The sequence below is a fragment of the Castor canadensis genome, chromosome 5 (genome assembly GCF_047511655.1).
Source record: "Castor canadensis chromosome 5, mCasCan1.hap1v2, whole genome shotgun sequence".
NCBI classification, from domain to species: Eukaryota; Metazoa; Chordata; class Mammalia; order Rodentia; family Castoridae; genus Castor; species Castor canadensis.
This window is the reverse complement of record NC_133390.1, coordinates 86,085,302-86,106,142: the sequence shown is the minus strand read 5'-3', so window position 1 is coordinate 86,106,142 and position 20,841 is coordinate 86,085,302. Positions and strand designations below refer to the sequence as shown.

The window sequence follows — 20,841 nt, the reverse complement described above, 5'->3', positions numbered from 1 at the left end:
TGTATTGTTTTAGAATCATCATCCGAGTAACTAACTACAAAGTTCAATAGTGGGAAATAGCTTGTACTTGAAAATTAAGAATGTTTTTGTTGTTGCTTTTATTGTATTCAGAACTTTCAGAATCTATAGAAAGAACCCATTGTGCTTTATATGAAAAATATTATAATATTATAGTTTGCTCATAATTAGTACAGTTCAGGGGTCGTATTCTGGATGAAATGTCACTTATACAAATGACCCTTAAAATTCTGGGTATATGTAAACTTTGATGCAGGCTTTTTAAGTTTACAATAGTTCTTTCAGACCTGAAGATAGTATCTTCCTATTATATAAGGCCACCAAGATTTCATTTTTTCTACAAGAGTGAAATTCATATAGAGAAAATCTAGTTTATTGATCAACCTATTTCATTGTTGATTATGTAAAATCAGGATAATAAGATGAAATAACTTTCTGAAGTAAATGAAATGTAAATAAAATAACATTTGATTTGCAGCATAACCAGATCCAAGTTTTAGTGGAATTTCTTTCTTAGAAGAATCACTTCCATCATTGTAAGAATATTTGTTTTATGTAGGTATTATATTATTGACACACAAAGAGCAAAACTCACCTTAGAACCCCATCATATGGGAGATTAACTGAAAATGTTATTTGGGGTATTTTGTGTCCCAGCCAAGGACTGTAATAACAAGTGTTTTTATTCATTTGATTACCCTTTCTCTCATACATTCATTCAACTTGAGGCTAGTTCTCTAAAGTGAGCAATGTTCCTAGTCCTTGGTCATGTAATAACTACTTTCTTTAACAAAGAACCTTCCTATAGTAAAAGAAGCAAGTCAAGCTCTTCAAAGATGTTTTTGTTAATTCCCATGAAGTGGGCTAAGGCATAGCTCAAATGATAGAGCACTTGCCTAGCAAGCACCAGATCCTGGATTTAATCCCCAGAAAAAAAAATTCATTAAAGAAGTTAGAACTTCTTTCGGTCTACGTTGCCCACCATACACCTACATCTTGGCTCCAATTACTAATTACTTTTTTTTTTTTTTTTTTTGGTGGCACTGGGGTTTTAATCAGGGCTTCACCTTTGCAAAGCAGGCGCTTTACAGCTTGAGCCACACCTCCAGTTTATTATCTTCTAGTGGATTATCTATCTTAATACTACTTTATCCATGCAAAATTACCTAGCACTCACACACAACAAAGGGCAAAGGGGAGCTGTTTGTCTTTTTTTGACTATGTTAAAGCATGTCTTTTTTTATTCTTATTTTTTTTCAGTTTGTTACCAAATCTTTTATCTTCAGCAGTTAATTTCTTTTTTTATGTATTTGGTTAAACAGGAAAACTGTGGTATGTCTGTGTGTAATGGTAAAATATATATCCTGGGTGGAAGACGGGAAAATGGAGAAGCCACAGACACTATTCTCTGTTATGATCCTGCGACAAGTATCATCACAGGGGTAGCTGCAATGCCCAGGCCGGTGTCCTATCATGGCTGTGTGACTATTCATAGATACAATGAGAAATGCTTTAAGCTCTAAAGCCAGGATACCTCAGCCAAGAAGCCACACCAATCCAAGACAAGAGGTTTTAAAAACTCCCGATTGGGAACTTGACTTATCTCTTTAGTGCCAATATGCAAAAGATTAAAAAAAATAATAATAATAATCCTGATGCCTTGTTCCCCAAAATATCAATCTTTCAGACTGTAATAAAGCCTTTCCTGTAACTGAAAAAAATTTGTTGTTGTTGTTAAAGATGGTGGCGGCTGTTGCTTGGCCTTTGGGAGTGTACTTTTGTATTTCTAAGAAGCCTGTGTAGATGAGGAAATAACATCTGTCTGCATACATTTTAGGGATTTGTGAATGGTTTCTTTATTTATATGTTTATCTGTGCAAGACTGTATATTTTTTTTTTAGCTGTTGAGAGAAAATGGCATGACAGAGGTTAAGTCTCCTTATTGCTAAGAATCCTTAGAAGGCATCCTTAGTGAGGGGAAGAAATCAGTTTTCAAACTCTGTCACTGGCATCACACACCCAAACCATTAATTTTATTGAAGGGTTTTTTCTGTAATTCATAAAAATGAGATGATAACAATTCAAGTATCACAAAATATTGACTTACTGTGGCTTCATTTTTAGAATGGCTGTCTTTTATTAAACATTCTTGTGAGAAGGATAGGTAGGAGATATAAATTAGATGCCTATAAAAGGGAAATTAAAAGTACAGGTTAATTCCTAAGAAATAATTGTTAAAGAAAAAAGTGTAACCCACTGTAGCTCCCAAAATATTTATGCATCATCTCTAAATGTTCTAAAGAAGCTCCTTCCTTAATCAACCTGACAAAGGAGTTGAAATCCGTTTTGCAATATTGTTTAGTGAAAAACAGGGACTGGTTTGCTTACCAGCCCAGTAGGGTTCGGCCTCATTAGTTTGGTGCTTTGGATGAAGACCTCTTCCCTGGTTATCCTACTTTGTGAAATCTCTACAGTAAGGTACCTTTAACGGGCTAAAGTAGGGACCACTTATCTCAGTGGGTCCATTTTTCTTTGAAATTTAACTGAGAAAAACTAACAGCAGTAGTTCTAGACTTCTAGATCTTTCATTTGGTACCCATTGTGTAAAACATTGACCAACATTTATAAACTTCTATAAGATAAACTACTTTTGTCTAGATATCTCAACTCCGGTTTATAAAACTTACCAGTTTTCAGAGAGGAATGTAAAGTCCCTCTCCCCAAACAAATAAATGGATATGGCAGAAACTACAGCATAAGTAATCATTGTGATTCCTGGGTGGTCAGATATAATTTACAGCATTGTAAGGATGTACCAGGTTGCCTTGCTATATTTTGACTTCCTAGTCACTATCATCTCTCATGTTATAATTGTATACTCATTGTCATAGTAGGGATGATGCAAATACATAATTATAGTGTCACCAGATTTCTGTTAACCAGGGTATCATCAAAAACCTAACTTTTCCCCATATTTTAGAATGATACAGACATTGCTGGTACAGAAACTTTAATGCTTAGCTAGCCTCTAAATTCTGAGAAAAACTCTAAAAACTAAATTTTTATGGAATTTTTACTTTTCAAGTCATAATTTTTAAAAGATGTTTAACTTTATGATAACTATCAAAACAAGTCAGAAAATCGTTACCATTTTAGTTGAAAGTCAGTTGTGTGTACAATGAAGATACTTGTACTGTAATTTTAGAGAAAACATCTTCTACATTATACTTTTGTAGATAATGGAACCTAGTTAGTTTGGAAATTCTTTACAATAAATGAGACAATGTATGGAAAAAACTTGTAAATGCTTAAGATTTCACAAATGAAATTATGTGTGTTTATAAGATCATGTCCATCTATAAATACAGAGACTTCACATAAAGACTTTCTCAAGTAACTTTGTATTCTATTATTTTTGTCTATTGTAAAAATATTAACTGTTTACTTGTATTTTATGGTGTTTTTCTATATCCATGTGTTTATTGTAAATTTTAACTGAAACTCTAAAATCCAGAATGTTTAAACACAGACCTCATACCAATGTTGTTTAATTTTTTTTCCTCTACATAATTTAAAACCACATAAATTGCAATTTATGTTGAAGGTCACCAAGAACTTATCTTGAATCCTAGAAAATTAAAAGTAACTATTTTTAAAATTACCCAACTGATATTTTAAGTTCCTTTAATTATCTTCCTTTATTAATTTTTGAAAATATTGTTAGCCGTGATAAAAGGAATTTTAAGGTGTAATTATTATATCAAAAGAGACATATCAATGAAATTGGTGTCAGATTATATTCATTCTGTCGTCCCACAGTGGGCAGATTTTCTTTTGGAAGGTGATGCTCATAAAAGCCTCTGATTTAGTACGTATGTATATATACATGTATATATGTAGATAGATGGTATGGTTGTATACATACATATATTCAAACACCAAGGATTTTTGCAGCTTGTGATAAGTAAAAAGCACATAAAGTAAAAATTAGTTGATCATACTAAATTCAATATGAGAATATTTTCTAATTTGGGCATTTCTAGAGTAATTTTTACACCTGAAAGTATAAGATGAGGATTAGCATAATGACTTAAATACCATCAGGATCTATGTAACACACCAGTTTTACAGGTCACAAATTGGTGGTAGAGATGAGTTTGCTAAACCCAGCTGTATAATACCTCAGTTGGGAAGGGAGTTTGAAGGTATTTCTTGTTGATCAACAGAAAAGTACAGTGTGTTTTTGTATGTGTGTTTTCATTTAACTTTAATCCTTTTCCATGTTTTCCTCTATGTGAGTGAGTGACAAAAGTGATCTAATTTCCTTCCTTCTTTTCTGCTATTTATCCCATTGACTTGCTGCACAGATATGAAATTGGATCTTCGGTAACCTTTTTTCTCCTAGATGACAATTACAGGTATTTACTTCATTTATACCAGGTTTTAAAAAGACGATGTAAATACTCAGGGAGGGTATTAACTTGTCAGTTTTGCCTGTTTGGCTTTTTAAAGTGCCATAACTAAACTTTCAGTTAACGATGGTAGAGTACATTTATAAAGGAGCTTTCACACTGGGTAGTGGTTGAACATTCATTCTCTTACCTTTAGAAAGATGAACATGCTGTGTGAACTGATACATTTTATCTCTACTGTCAAATACCCTTTTCGAAACTCAGGAAAGACAAAGGTTCAATTATACTACTTTTGTCAGTGTGCAAAACCAGGTATGTGTTTCTTTTTCCTGTTATCTGGATATGACAACAGATTTAAAAATTACTGTGAGAACCCATACATGAAAAGAGAGGGGTTGAATTGTTTGTGTATGCCTGTTATGTCTTGAGATTTACATGTGGAAAAGACGTCCACTTAAGACTGTATTTTCAGAGGTGCCAACGGATAAGATAATATCTCTCAAGGCTTCCTATGGATTGCCTTTAGTTTAACTCAAGACACTAGTTAACCTCAACATAATTTTGGCCTTATTAGAATTGGTTGTGCATTATGTTGAAAGCCTGGTTTACATCACCTCACCTCATTATTATTTTTAGGTAAATAAATAAATTCACCATACCAGAATGGAGCAATTTTGTTGACCTCTAAAGGCAATAGGTTGGACAAGCTAGCTATACTTATTGTCACATCTAATGCTAGGCACCAGAAACCACTTGAGCCAGGAGCATGGACTGATAATTTCAGAGACATTTTCAACATACTTTAGATATTTTCAATGTTTTATATGAATGTTTTACAATTGTATGATTGCCTGAGATACTCAATTTATGTAGTGTTAGAGGATCATAATTTCTTTAAAAAATAGCAAGTCATAACTTATTTTATATATTGTTCCAAAGAATTTGTTTTAATGTTTTCAAAATAGCTGCACCTGAATTTATGTGCCTTCAGTTCTCCAGTACTCTTTCATTTTTTTCAATCTAAATAAAGTTTCATATGTTTCCTATAACGTAAATAAATTTCTCCTATGTTTTAATGAGCGCCAACTGCGTGGTTGTCTGGTAGAATGAGAATGTTAAGGGATGTTGTTTGGTGCTTGTAGTTTTACTGTATTTTTATTTTTGATACATAGGTGCTTTTTAAGACATCCAGATAAATATGCATAATATAAAGCCCTTAAATGTCACTTGCAAGATCTATATCTAATGTTGAAAATGTGTATCTTTATTTTTGATCCATCCTTACATACTATTTTTCCCTCTGTAGACTTTTTCTTTTAACTTTCCTGAAAAAGTACTTCTTCCCTTCTCCATCATCCCCTCCCTGCAGTGTATTTAAATTTCTGTTGAGAGTTTCCATAGCTATCTAAGACAACACACTTTCAGAGTTGAACAAAAGTATAATGTGTTACACTATAAAAGTAGTATAGATCTGTGACAGCCAAATGTCATTTGCTTTCAATTACAGGCTCCAAGATCTTCACAGTGCAAAATAAATGCATTGTATTTCATTGCTCTCAATTCAATTATAGCACATTAATACTTACATGTTTTGTTTAAATATACTTTTTGCATAGTTTAAAAATTTTTAAATTTTATCTAATGTCTTTTAACCTTTTTTACTACTTGACTATATGGGTGTATTAAATTTTGTTTACCAAAAATGTGGTGGTCTGTTTTTTTGGGGTTTTTTGCATATATATATAGATAGATAGATAGATAGATAGATAGATAGATAGATAGATAGATATAGATATATATATATATATGTAGATATATAGATATGTAGTTAAGCAAGCAATAAAAGGAACAGAAGAAATGCATATTAATATGTGTGTATTTATGGTATGGCCTTAAAATAACTGGAAGGATAAACAAGAAACTAAGAACAGTGTTATGAGGAAAGGAAATGGTGGAATGACAGGTAATGCTAAGGTTTGTCCCCAAGAGCTTCTGATGCTGTGAATTGGCCCCAGTATATTGGTGTTGAAGTGGTGGAACTTCTAAGAGATGGAACCTAGTGGAAGGTCGATAGGTCATGGGGCACTGCCCAAGGAAGGAATTAATACTGGGATCACAGAATGGGTTGTTGTTACCAAGTTTAGCTGTTTCAGCTCCATCTCTGGCTTCCCGTCTTGCCATGTGATCTCACATGCACTCCCACCCTAATGCCATCTGCCATGTTGCAATCCAGACAGAAAGCAAGAACTGAACAGGTGCCTGTGCCATGTACTTAAACCTTCAGAACTATGAGCTATGAGCTAAGTAAACCCTTTTTTTTTTTTTTCTTTTGAGGGAGTCTGGGGTTTTAACTCAGGTGCTCTAGCCCTTGAGCCACACCTCCAGTCCATTTTGCTCTGGTTATTTTGGAGATGGTGTCTCAAACTATTTGTACTGACAGGCATGAGCCACTGCTCCTAGAACAGAAAACATTTGGTTCACTGTTGTTTTTTGGTTTTGGTGGTACTAGGGTTTGAACTCAAGACCTCACATGTGCCAGCAGGCGCTCCACCACTTGAGCCGCACCCCAGTCCTTAAGTGTAGTAAGTGTTAATAAAGGTGTTTTCATTTGACTTACTTCCTCCATGGCCACATCTATAAAGGGCACAGACTTGATCAGACCTGAATGTAACCAGAATTGTACCTTAGAGCCATCTGTCTCTCAGTCTCACTTTCCTTGTTCTAGGCAATGCAGCTGCAGCACTCCATTGGCTTCTCACAGAGCTGAGATAATGCATCTGTGGAAGAGCAAACAAGTGCAGTGTCTAAGTGTCGGTTCTCTGTGCAGCTGGATCAGAACAAAAATGCAATGTGCAAAGGGAGGGGAGGAATTGAAGGAATTAAAAGTATTCATTAGCTTATATTTGAGAGTCATAACAGTGGGTAAATAGAAGCCTCTTGTACTTTGTTTTCTATTTAAAAAAAAAAAAATTGGCTGGTGGAATGGCTCAAGTGGCAGAGTGCCTGCCTAGCAAGTGTGAGGCCCTGAATTCAAACCCCAGAACCTCAAAAAAAAAATTAACTCTAGATGAAATGAGGGAAAACGGGCCATCCCTGCCTTCCACTTCTCTGCTGATTATTAACTGGAAATGGAGACAAAATCAAAAGGGATAGTTTCCTCCTAATTCCGTCAAAGTCTTTTTGAAGACTAGAACTAGGTCTATTAGTATTTTTTTACTTTTCCTTTCTATGTTTTATGATTTGGCATCTTTAGGGGGCCTTGCTGACTGGGGAGAGACAACCCCTTCCCAGGGCTAGCAGATTCCTAGAGACAACAGTAATCAACTCATCAGCAAGCCTGTGTTTTAGATATTAACCAGCAGATGTGAAGTTCGTACCTCCAGCCACCTCCTTTAACTTATCCCAAGCCAATATCCTCGCTGTTATGACTCATCCTAGGACAGGTTCCAGACAGCCAGGGACAGCCCCATTCTCTAAAGCCTGCCATAATGACTCAAACCAGCCAGTCCTAAACTGTTTACCCTAATCTGCCAAGGAAACCCAACAAAGACTGGCATGTTTCTCCTTGCTTCCTGCCTCCCAACCAACACACTGGTACTTCCCCATATGGTTCTGTGTGGCCATCTCTGTCATTTGTCAGGGAACTGTGAATAACATTAAACTTTTTTAGGGAGAGGCATGCTAAACAAGTGCTGAACCACTTAGCTACATCTCTAAAACTTTCTTTTGAGATTGTTGCCCAGGGTGGCCTCAAATTTCTGGGCATAAGCATTCCTCCGGCCTTAAGTTGAAACTCAAGAACAAATTGCTTGTGTTAGTTGGTTTATTTATTTATTGTGCTTTGAGACAAGACCTTACTATGTAGTCCAAGCTGGTCTCAAACTCACAATCCTCCAGCCTTTGCCTCCTGAAAGCTAGGATTACCGAAGTACACCACCATATTCGGCTCATTTGTTAATTTTTATGTATGGTATTGTAATATCACACTTGGCATATGCGCACTTAATGTTTTAGTAAAAGCACCAATTGTGGTTTTATGGCTAAACCAGAGCTCTTTTTTAAAAACAGACATTAAAACAGGACTTTTGGGTCATAGCTTGATAGTCAAAGGTGCTGTAGAGGAATCAGAAGCAACAAGTCTTTGAGCACTCACACCTTTTTATTTTGAGAAAATGTAATGAATCATCTCCAAATGGAAGGAAGAGGAGGATTTTTAAGGTAATATTTAGTTGTTTAACACACACTACATTATGTTGAGATTTGGTAAGATGATACCACAGATAGGCTTTATAGGAATTCATGGTGAGCAGGTGGGTAAGCAAAGAAGGCAAAACCACCAGGAAGCAACCAGTCCTTCACAAACTTAGCCTGGTACAGCAGTCGTGGAAATGGGCTTGGGTGACTTCCTACTACAGTCCACATACATGACCAAAGGCCCCAGGTGCTGGCTTTGAAATCCATCCTCTTGTTTGCACTGAGACTACACCTCCCACTGGCTGCTCCCAGCCAATGACTTGTGGTGGGGATGCTAAGGCACACCTGTTCATGGAAGACGCAGGCCTCTTCTGGGGGTGGATTTTGGCACTGTGGCTCCCCTTATGCTTTGTCTGACCTTATCAGACTACACGACAATGTAGGATGCTTCTATCCATGCTTCTCTTTCTTTACTCACTTTGGGGAACTAACAGCTCTCACAGCTGTTAGTTCTGGCTTTCTTCCACCATATCTTCTCTCACACTTCCTGGCATGCTTTTATTAAAATCCATGCATTTTAAATCCCATAATGGCGTCTGCTTCTCATGGAACAAGCACATGTGGCAACCTAAAAACAAAAGGTCCCTTAGGAATCATTGTTCGAATAAAATTGTATTACAGGGCCATCCACTGAATCTAGTTTTTTTGAAAATCCTAGTTGTTATAGTTAGATGAGGCTTGGTGGCTGCATAATGTGAAAATAGGCCTTGGAGTTACAAATATGTTCAAATGCCAGCTTTAGAGCTTTCTACCAGTGTGCCTTTGTGCAAGATACTTAATTTTCTGAGCCTCAAAAAATTAAGGGAGAGCCCTATGTAGGCTCATTGTGAGGATTAAGTTACATAGAATGTTAAAGTCCTTGCCAGTCTCAGTAATGGGGCTTAGTCCAGGAATGTTAATAACAGCTTAGAGATCTCATAGTTTATTCATTTATGTGACAAACACTGAAGTCCTTCATATATATCATGCACATGCTTCATGCTAGAATTTCAAAACTGAATGTGGTGGGCTAGAGGTGTGTCTCAAGTAGTATAGCACCTGCCTAGCTAAGGGCAAGGCCCTGAGTTCAAACCCCAGTACCACAAAAAAAAAAAAAATGACATTCCTTGTCCTGCAGGAGTTTATAGACTGTCAAGAGAGGCAGACATGCAAACAGAAATTTTAGAAGGCATAGGCTTCCCAGGTACTGAAAGCTGTGTAAATGGGAATGAAGAATCACCAGTTTCTGGAAAATAAGAGATTTTATGGTCTTTTTTTTTTTAATTACTGCCAAACATTGGGCAAGATGCTGTGAAATTAACACATTGAATGAAGGGCTTCTGAATGCCCTTCAGAAGCTTTCCATAAAGTAAGAAATACATTGTAAGCAAGGAAGGGCTGCTGCTGAGACACAGAAATTATGCTAATGTCCTCGTTTATTGCATTTTCTGCCCATCAACCTGTGGACTCTTTATTCAAATCATTCACAGCATAGTTTATTAGCAAAATTGATATCTGACTCATAGTCTTACTCTTTAATTTTGATTCCTGTCATCATTCTGGGTTATTTCAGCTCGTAGGGTCCATCCCTTTGCTCTAGCTGCACATTACTTAGGCCTCTAATCAACAGACCTTCACCCCACTCACTCCAGCAACACACAAGACCATGCCTTAGCTCTTCCCACCACCCATTTACTCTTCCTAGGAAACCATAAAGGCTTTTTGTCTTTTTTACCACAGCCTCCTTTCCTTTCAGCTCTCTCATTCCATGGCGCTCTCTGTGTTCTCATCCAGATCATGAGTCTTCTAACATTTCTTGCAGATCCCTGTCTCAACCATTAACACCATAATTATAGTATCATTACAATTACCTCACCAAGGGTTGGGGGTGTGGCACAAGCGGTGGAGCACCTGCCAGGCAAGTTGAGGCCCTGAGCTCAAATCCCAATACCACCACAACCAAAAAAAAAAAAAAAGAGTAAAACAATTACCCTCACCAGAACTCAAACTTGACTCACTCTTGCAACCTCCATTATACTTACTCATATTGCCCATGTGTGCATCAATCCGTTCGTTTGTTTGGACTCCCAAGCTACAGAGCACTGGTAGAGAAAAACAATTTAGTTACAAATTTATACAGTAAGCTGTGAATTTATTACACATGCTTTTGATCAAGTGCAGTCAAAAATACATTTTTTTAAATCATAGGAAATGTCAAAAACAAAACTTTGAAATTCCTTTGTGTGTATTCCACAGCTCAGCTGATGAGGAGAGTTCTCAGTCCCAACACTATCATCAGTTGTGTTTAAATCATTGTGTGACCTGCTGAGTGTTTGCCTACCCAAAATTGTGCAAAAAACTGTCATCTAAAAAGCAAATGATTCCCAAAAAGCAAGATAAAAGTGAATGTGCTTCATTGAAGTAGTCAAGTGAAAATTTGAGATTAGTTGAAAGAAGGCATATCTTCAGCAAAAGTTGGGCAATAAGAAGTTAAGGGAATAATGAATCAGGCATCTGCAATATTTGAGATTAACAGCATGAAATAAGATCTAGTTTTTGGTGAGCAGTATGAACGTGTACAACGGTACTTTTTCTGACAGTAATGTACTACTCGATGTGGTTTAAGCTATGGATGGTCAGACCTACTGTAAGTATAATATAGTAACTTTGAGTAATTTTACAGTTCTGAACTCTGCATCCTGAGCATTTGTAGGTTTTCCTCAACAGCGATCTCCTTGGAACCATGGACCCATGGATACCAAGAGTTTTCTGTACCTCCAACATTCTGTAATCCCCAACATCAACTGGGGAAAATATTCAAGCCTTCAGTGTGTCCCTGCTCACCTTTTCCCTTTCTCTGCATCAGATTATTTTCCCCACCCTCCTAGATACCCAATGTCTTCTCTTTTGATCTCAGCAGTTGACCATGCCTGTCCTTCAAAGAGAAAATAAAAGGTGAGACAGGATCTCTTGACATCTTGCCTTCTCCAGAATAGAGAAGTCCCTGTCTTCTCTCTTCATCATTGAGGGGTCCCTCCTCCACCTAAACTCTGACTCCCACTCCTTCGGCTTCTTAATAATGTCCTTCTATCTCCCCCTCTCATTTTTAACCTCTCTATGAAGGAGGACTTTTAAAAAACTCTAGCCTGTCCTATCTTTAAAATCCTTTCTGTGCAATACTGGTGGCTCATGCCTAAAATCCTAGCTACTCTGGAGGAAGAGATCAGGAGGATTGCAGTTCAAAGCCAGCCCGGGCAAATAGTTCAAGAGACCCTCTCTCAAAAACATCCATCACAAAAAATTGGGCTGGTGGAGTGGCTCAAGGTGAAGGCCCAGATTTCAAGCCCTGGTACCAGAAAAAGAAAAAAAAATCCTTTCTGCAACCCTGTGTTCCCTTCTAACTCCACATTTGTTTTTCTTTCCTGCATAGTCAAATATCCTAAGTCTCTAGGAGGTGGTCTCTACGTGGCCACCTCCTCCTCCTCCTCCCCTGAACCCCCAGTGCTGGGGATGGAACCCAGGGCCTTGTACATGATAGGCGAGAGCTCTACCACTGAGCTACATCCCCTACCTGCCTCACTTCTTAATACACTGCAATCTGGCAGGCATACTCTTCTCACAAACATCCTTACTAAAATTGTACTTGCCAAGATGCACAGTTGCACTTTTGTTGCTAAATCTTAAGTCTTTATCTTATTTAATCTTCCTATGACTTTGATACTATTGATTATATTTTTCCTGTCCTGGGAGCAATCACCAAACTCTTACTTTTTTTGTTTGCTTGTTTTTGGTGGTACTGAGGTTTTAACTCATGGATTCAAGCTTGCTAGGCAGGTATGCTTGAGCCATGCCTCCAGTCCTTCGTGTTCAGAATATTTTGGAAATAGTGTCTTGCTTTTTACCCAGGCCAGCCTGAACTGCAATCCTCTTAATAGGCTTTCTGCCATCTCTGGGATGACTGGCTCACATGCCACCAAGCCCAGCTTTTTTCCATTGAGATGGGGGTCTCCCAAACTTTTTTGCCCAGGCTGGCAAATCTCCCAATCTCAGCCTCCTAAGTAGCTAGGTTTACAGTTGTGAGATACAGGCTTTTTTTATTTCTCTTTCAAGGGCTCTTCCTCTAGCTTAATCTTAAATTCTTAATTATTAGGCTTTCTTTTTGCTGTGCAAATAATTATCCTGCATAATTTTATCCACTTCTATGGCATCAGTTATAACTGGATTTGATAGCCCCTAAATCTAAATGTTCTGTCGTGATCTATATGTCCAAATGACCTATAAATTTCTAAGTCCTTAATATTGGACTACTAGCGCCTGGAACACCAAAACTTGTTTCTCCCAAAATACACATTTGTCTTGTATTTTTTTCTTCTGGTTAATAGAAACAATGTTAACCACTTATCAAAGGCAGAAACATAGGCATAATTGATTCTACTATGTAAACATGCACTCAAATATTTATCTACCTGTGCCAAGAGCTCCTCCTCTTGGATATCTTAATCTGTCTTCCTATCCTTTATCTTTCTATCCTCCTTACCAATACCTCAGTTTATGTCTTCCTCATCTTTTGTCTTCAACAGCCTTCTAAGTGGTATGCTTAAGACCAAGCCCCTTGTTAGTGTGCAACTGAAACCAAGTTAATGTAAACAGGAAGTTTAAGAACTGGAGGTAGAACTCAAGTGGTAGAGTGCTTGCCTAGCATGACAAAGTCCTGGGTTCAATCCTAGTACTGCCAAAAAAAAAAAAAAAAAAAAAGAGTGGCAAAGTGCTTACCTCTATAAGGAACTTACGGAAGGTAACAAAGGCTCACAGAGTTGATGAGAGAGCCAAGTATCAGTTACATAGTCAGATGGTCACTCCTACCCAAGAGGGTAGGAAATTGAACATTTATCTGTACAACTTCTAGACAAAGGCAAGACAGAAAGAATTAGGATTGGTGTTAAATCTGTCAAGCTGCTATACATGGCACATCTAAGAGAAAGTTTCAAGATGTAGGGGAGGGAGTGACTAAAGGGGAAAGGGGAGACAGAGCTTCTTATCCCTATGTTGTTGCATAAGTAAAATTTTTATACAAAACAGATGTCAGCATTGTACAAGAAAAATGTAAGTAAGGCTAGAAAAATATGAGGTTTTTCAGCTATCAGTTTTATCATATCTTTAGTCCATTTTTGGTTGCTGTAACAGAATACCACAGACTAGATAATTTATAAAGAAAAGAGGCTATTTCTTCCAATTCTGGAGGCTGGGAAGTCCAGGAGCATGACGCAGGCATCTGGTGAGGGCCTTTCTGCTGCACTATAACATGGCAGAGAGCATCACAGAGCATGACAGAGTCAAGTTGCTAGCTTGGTTCTCTTTTCCTCTTCTTATAAAGCCACTAAGCCTTCATAAAGACCTCATCCTAAATAACCCATCTAGTCCTATCTCCCAAAGGTCTCATCTTCAAATACCACTAACACATGAATTTGGAGATTTATAACACATGAACTTTGGGGAGATACATTCAAACCACAACATTTAAAAATCAATACTGGGCTGGTGGAGTGGCTCAAGCGATAAGAATGCTTGCCTAGCAAGCATGAGGCCCTGAGTTCAAACACTAGTTCCACCAAAAAAAAAAAAATCAATACTAACAGACTGCCTGCATTTTGGCCACTAAATGGCCCAAATTTGGACTAGAGTCATGGCTCAAGTGGTAGAGCATCTGCCTAGCAAATGTAAAGCTCTGAGTTCCAACTCCAGTGCAATCAAAAACAAGGAAAGATCCAAACTCATACTATACACAAACTCTCACCCCTCAAATTCTCTGGTCTTATCCATGGTGAATAGAATACAAAATAGCAGGGGAAATTCCCTGACAGTTTCCCTTCTTTTTGTTCTTCTTTTTATTATAAGAATAATTCTGTAGTGCCTAGCAACCATAAGGCCCTGAGTTCAAATCCCAGTGCCACCAAAAAATAAAGAAATTGCTGGGTGCCAGTGGCTTACACCTATAATCCTAGCTTCTTAGGAGGCAGAGATCAAGAGGATCATGGTTCAAAGCCAATCTGGGCAAACAGTTCACAAGACCCTATCTGGAAAAAATCCGTCACAAAAAGGGCTGGTGGAGTGGCTCAAAGTGTAGGCCCTGAGTTCAAACCCAGTACCACCAAAAAAAGGAATTATTCTGCTGGCAGAGTGGCTCAATTGGTAGAGTGCCTGCCTAGCAAGCACAAGGCCCTGAGTTCAAAGCCCAATACTGCCACAAAAAAAAAAAAAAGGGTAATTCTTCAGTCATTTATGACTATTTAGACATTATCTGAGATTCCACAGGGAAGCACCAAATTTGGATAAGTTTACTTTGAACTTTGGTGTTTATAAAATACTTTGGTATTTTATAATCAAAGAAGGACAGATGTAATGGTTAGACAAAGAGGAGATTCTGGAGGTGTTTGGATGAAGAAATCAAGGTTATCAAGCTTGGAGTATTTCCCTGACAAAGTTAATCTATAGAACAGTGCTCATCCCAGCCAAACGCTCCTGTTCATTTGCCTTGATGGACTATGTGATCTGATTATGAAGCCACACGTGACAAACCTGCCATTGAATGGCCCATTGTAAAGTCAGCATAAAACTTCTATCAGCAAGCCAGATTGTGGTATGTGCCTTTAGCCCCAGCCACTCTGGAGGCTAAGGCAGGAGAATGGCTTAAGCCCAAGAGTCTGGGGTCAATCTGGGCAACACAGAGAGACCCCATCTCAAAAACAGTAATAATAAAAAAAGACTTCTCACAATAAGGGCAACAGGATAGTACTCTTGCCTGCACTTCATGATTTGTTTTGGCTCAGTCTCAGCAAGCAATAGCTTCTTACTATATTTGGAAAGGAGAGCTGTTCACAACCAGAATCATACCTCCTGAGTAGGGGCATTTCCTGGACAGAAAGTCATAAAGTTGGTGGCTAGGAAAAGATTGTGATAAAGGCTAGCATAGGAAAACTCAGGTGCTACCATCAAGTACATTAAAAATTCTGTCAAAAACAAATGAGCTCAGCACTTGTGTCATTATCTTTTACAACAAAGAGCTGTAGTATGTGAGTCCAATTTCAAAACAATAAATGGGGTCAAAATACAATGTGTGTGTGTGTGTGTGTGTGTGTGTGTGTGTGTGTATGTATGAAGACAGTATAATAAAACCCACCAAATACTGTTTTGGAAAACGGGAGAAGAGGACTTGGAGGTGTGGCTCAAGTGGTAGAGTACCCACCTAGAAAAGGGGAGAAGAGAGAGAGGGTGGGCTAAAGGAATTTAATAGAGGGGATGAACTTCTTCAAAGTATACTGTATACATGTATGCATTTATCATAATGAAACCCCTTTGTACTATGGATGCATGCTAATTTTTTTAAAAGGTACAAAAAAAAAAAAAAAAAACTCAGACATGGTGGCCCATACCTGTAATCCCAGCACTCAGGAGCTGAGGCAAGAGAATCTCAAGTTAGAGGCCAACCTGGGTTACACAGCAAGACTGTCTCAAAAAATGACACCAAACCAAGCCAAACTAAATAAATGAATATATCTCAGTATTTTATTAACTGAACACTTAAAAGTTGCTTAAAGATAAAAGTAAATGTAGCCAAATTAAAATTACAAAAAATTTTTCAGCCTTTAAACTATGGCCTAAGGGCTGGGGGTGTAACTCAGTGGTTGAGTATTTGCCTAGCATGTGTGATGTCAGGTACAATCTCCAGCACCACACACAAAAAATAATAAGTAGAATCATTTTTGTATATTCTCCCACCAGAACCTGCCTATGACTGCTGAAATCTTATATTAATTTTACTTCACCTTTATAAGTAATTTTCAGACATTTTAAATCCAGAGCCTTCTTTTCTAAAATACCTTTATAGAAATACTAGTTTTTGCATGACCATTCTGTACAAATTTTGTGTAGACACATGCTTTCACTTCTCTCGAGTATATGCCTAGGAGTGGTATGCTGGGTCGAATGTTTAACTTTTTTTTTCAAGGGTTCTAAATAGGAGCTTTTAATTAGTGCCCAAGTTCTTCATTTTAATTTTGTGAAAGGCCCAGGAATATATTCTGATGATTATTGTCCCTTTACGTTATCTAAAGAAAGGTAAGAAAAAATATAAATCTTTAACTTTACTTCTGGATTGGAGCACATTAAAACAAATTAAGGAAAATAAAATGCTGGGTAACAGTCAACTTATTATATAAATTAATTAATTAATCAGCACTGGGCCTAAGCTAACAAGCTTAGGCAGGCACTGTACCACACCCCCCAGCCCCTTTTTGGTTTTAGTTATTTTTCAGGTAGTCTTGCTTCAGGCCTTGTTCCTCCTACGTATGACCTTTCAAGTAGCTGGGACCACAGATGCATCCCACTACATCCAGTTTATTGACTGAGATGGTGACCCCCTACCTCCTCCCTCAAACTACCATGACCCTCCTGATCTCCAACTCCCAAGAAACTGGGATTACAGGGGTGAGCCATCTCTCCTAGTCTAACATTAGACTCCCAGGTGCTGTAATCCTAGCTGTAATCCTGGCCTGTAATTCTAGCTACTTGGGAGGCTGAAATCAGGAGGATCAAGGTTCGAGGCCAGACCAGGCAAACAGTTCAAAAGACCCCCATCTCCAAAATAACCAGAGCAAAATGGACTGAGGTGTGCCTTCAGTGGTGGAGCACCTGCTTTGCAAGTGCAAAGCCCTAAGTTGAAAACCCCAGTCCTACCCAAAAAAACCAAAAAACAAAAAGCAAAACATTTTGAGGAAGTGCCAAAGCAACTTTTACATTTTACATTCCCTTTTCACCAACAATGAATGAGTATTTCAATTCCTCCACATCTAATATATATATATATATATATATATATATATATATATATATATATATATATAACAAACTCAGAGAAACCAACCACTTCTAGCTATAGAAAGTTTCCTTTCGGACAAATATATTTTTTTCATAAATGAAAACATGTCTTGCATCAACCCCTCCAGCCCCACCATTTCTATTCTGTGGTGATGGCGCCATCTATATGGAGGATATCTAGGTCCATTCAGACTGTGTTGTAATTTGGACATGAAATGTACCCCTAAGACTCCGTGTGGCTCAAGTGATGGAGCACCTGGTTAGCAAGCTCAAGGTCCTGAATTCAAACCCCAATTTTGCCAAAAAAGGAGAGTCATATATTGAAGGCTTGGTCCCCAAGCAGCAGTGTTCAGAGGTGGAACCTTGACACGTGATTGGATTATGAGGGCTTTCTATCAATAGGTTAATCCATTCATAGCTGAATGGACTATCAGGAGGTAGAAACTAGTTGGAGGAAGTAAGTCACTGGGGGTGTGCCCTTAAAAGGTGTATCTTCTTGTCCCTGGTGTCTCTGTCTCTTTCTCTCCTCTCCCCTCCTGGTCTCCCTTCCTCCCTCCTCATCCTCTTCTCTCCACTTCCCCCTTTCCTTCTCCTTCTTCCTCTCCCTCCCTCTTCCTTCTACTCCCATACCATGATATTCTGCCAAGTGACATTGAACTGAAACTGTGAGCCAAAATAAACCTTTTCTCCTTTAGTTACTTTTCTCAGATATTTTGTCACAGTGACAAAAAGCCAATGCAGGCTGCCACAACAGAATACTGTAGACTGGGTGATTAAATAACAGAAATTTCTCATAGTGCTGGAGGCTGAGAAGTCCGAGGTGGAGGTGCTGGTGATTCTGTCTGATTAGGGCCCTTTTGCTGGTTCACAGTCAGATTTGTGTCCTCAGATGGCAAAAGTGGGGTTCTCATTGGGGCCTCTATTCTCAGGGCAGTAATCCCAATAGTGAGGCTCCACCCTGATGATCTAATCATCACCGAAAGGCTCCACTGCAAATATTGGTCACATCAGGAACTAGGTTTCAACCTGTGAATGTAGGGGAGATGCATACATTCAGTCTGTGTATAGGAGAAACACAATATATGGATTCTTTTGGATATGGTCCAGTAAAATCTACAGGGGTGGGTAAGCTTTCATCAAAATTGAAATAGGCCAATCAGACATTTAGTTAGTGTTTGGCCTGGTTGAAGACAGCAATTTACTTTTAAATGCCTGGCACTAATCAGTTTAATAGTTTTCTTGGAGTTAAGAAGTAGTTTTCAAGTCTAATTAGTGTCTGCATCCAGGTAGGGGGACTTCATCATTTTAAGGGTCTGGGGGCCCTGTTTCTGCTAATATTAGGTCTTCCCAGGAAGGAAGCCAGATATCTCTGGATCAGAGCTCAAATTCTCCATCTGAGCCAGCTTTCTCCTCCCAGGTTTAGCAGAGTTTGGGGTTCACCATCCTTCTGTTTTTTTTATTTCTCTGATTGCTGATTTTAGGCTGCCCCTCCCCTGCACCTTGAGCTGCTGGATAGCAGCTCCCAGTGTGAGGTCCCCTCTCCTCCACCAGCCACCAAGCCCCTTTACCCAGGTCAGTATCAACTTTATCTGGAACTTTCTTAAATAACATTAATAATAATAGTTTTTCATTATTTTACTTTTAACATCCACCCCTTCCCTGCTCCCACACTCTTACAATTTGACTGGTGAGCAATCTAAACCACCACTTTTCCCAATTAAGTATATAAAACTAAACCTTTTTCCCCCCAAGACTTGAAACTAAGTTTATTTATGCCTATTGTCTAAAGTCTCCCCCATATACTTGAGAATGATAGATCATCTTTATAAATCTGGTTTTACCAATTTTATCTGACAAGTTAATACAATTTTTTTGTTTGTTTGGGGTTTTTGTTTTTGTTTTGTTTTGTTTTGTTTTGGTGGCACTGAGGTTTGAACTCAGGGTCTCATGCTTACTAGGCAGGTCCTCTTAGGCACTCTTACCCCTTGAGCCACTCCACCAACCCGATTTTTGGTTTTGATTTTTTTTTTTTTTGGTTGTTTGTTTTTGAGATAGGGTCTTGCTATGTACTTGAACTCAAAATCCTCCTGCCTCAGCTTCCTGAGTGCTGATATTACAGGTATGCACCACCACACCAGACTAGATTATTTAAAAATTCTTGCCCATAGAAGTTAGATGTCTCAATTGAATTTTTTTTACTGGATGTAGGATTGGTAGCATGATTAAAGTGATTAAGGAGAGGACAGCACAGTGGAAACTGCCACTTATTCAGACGACCATGATTAGGGATATGTTTGATCCCACAGCCATCAGGAATGAGCCTTTTTCTCAGCCACCATGTCTTCAAATTCATCTGCATTAAACTTATGACAGCCCCACTTCTTTGAAAGGTGGATCTTTTGGTGGCCAGGGAAGTTGAACTTAGCCTTGTGCAGGGCCTCATTCACATGTTCCTTACTCTGCAGCTTGGTACGGATGGACACGATTACCTGGCCAGTGTGAACTCTGGCCTCTGTGCCCTGGAGCTTCCCAAAGGCACCCCACATACCTGCCTGGAGCCTCGAATGGAGACAGTGTAGAGATCAGAGACATAAACCGCCACTGGAAAACTGTCTCCAAGGTTCCTGTGGGTGACTCCCACAAGCAACTGGCTGCATACACTTCCTAGGAAGCTGCTGTTTGAAGCCAGTGCATCAATTGAATTTTTGTTCTATTCAAAAGCAAATGTTATATTTGAACAATAAAAACACTCAATAGTCTCTCTCTTTTCCTGTGTGGGGGATGAGTTAAATTCAAGTCCTCTCATATGCTAAGCAAGCGCTGTCCCTAGCCCTCAATTTTTTTTTCTTTCTTTTTATTCAATTGAATATTTTTAATTTTCTACTTGTCGTGGGTAGAGAGAAATAATTTCCTAGTTTGAGAAGATAGCAGTGCCAATAAAACAATAAATGGCAACTCATGCTTAGATTGGGATGGATGGGTGTCAGGAAAACAATAGGAAGTGGTGTGGACATGGCCCAGAGGGCAGTGGGCTTTTCTAGATGTGAGGCAGCTTTCTAACCTTCCTGGTGTGGAAGCTAAGCTCTCAGGTCCCAAGGAGATTGCCTAGGTCTTCAACTAGATTCCACTACTTGGCTATCTGAAGGTTGAGTTACTCAACTTTCCTGTGCCTCAGTTTTTTCTTCCTTAAAGCATGGAATAATAATACTAAAGTTGTTAGGAAGATTAAATTTGTGAAGTGCTTGGAAGGCTTCCTGGTGAGTAGTGTCGCCTAATATCTTATTATAGCAATATGAGGCCAGGT

The 20,841-nt window shown here is 38.4% G+C and overlaps 1 protein-coding gene and 1 pseudogene across 5 annotated transcripts in view; one reads left to right on the top strand and one right to left on the bottom strand.

Annotated features, from left to right (window-relative positions):
* The window catches only part of Klhl24 (kelch like family member 24), a 40,032-nt gene extending 34,526 nt beyond the window's left edge, over positions 1-5,506 (top strand). For all 5 annotated transcript variants that reach the window (XM_020175812.2, XM_074073650.1, XM_020175813.2 and 2 more), the window contains exon 7: positions 1,341-5,506. In XM_020175812.2, coding sequence (XP_020031401.1) covers positions 1,341-1,541 — 201 coding nt within the window. In that variant the 3' untranslated portion in view covers positions 1,542-5,506. The remainder of the gene's footprint in view (positions 1-1,340) is intronic.
* A 14,638-nt stretch (positions 5,507-20,144) lies between these two features.
* Positions 20,145-20,261, bottom strand: LOC141423695 (small nucleolar RNA SNORA70; annotated as a pseudogene).
* Positions 20,262-20,841: the final 580 nt, after the last annotated feature.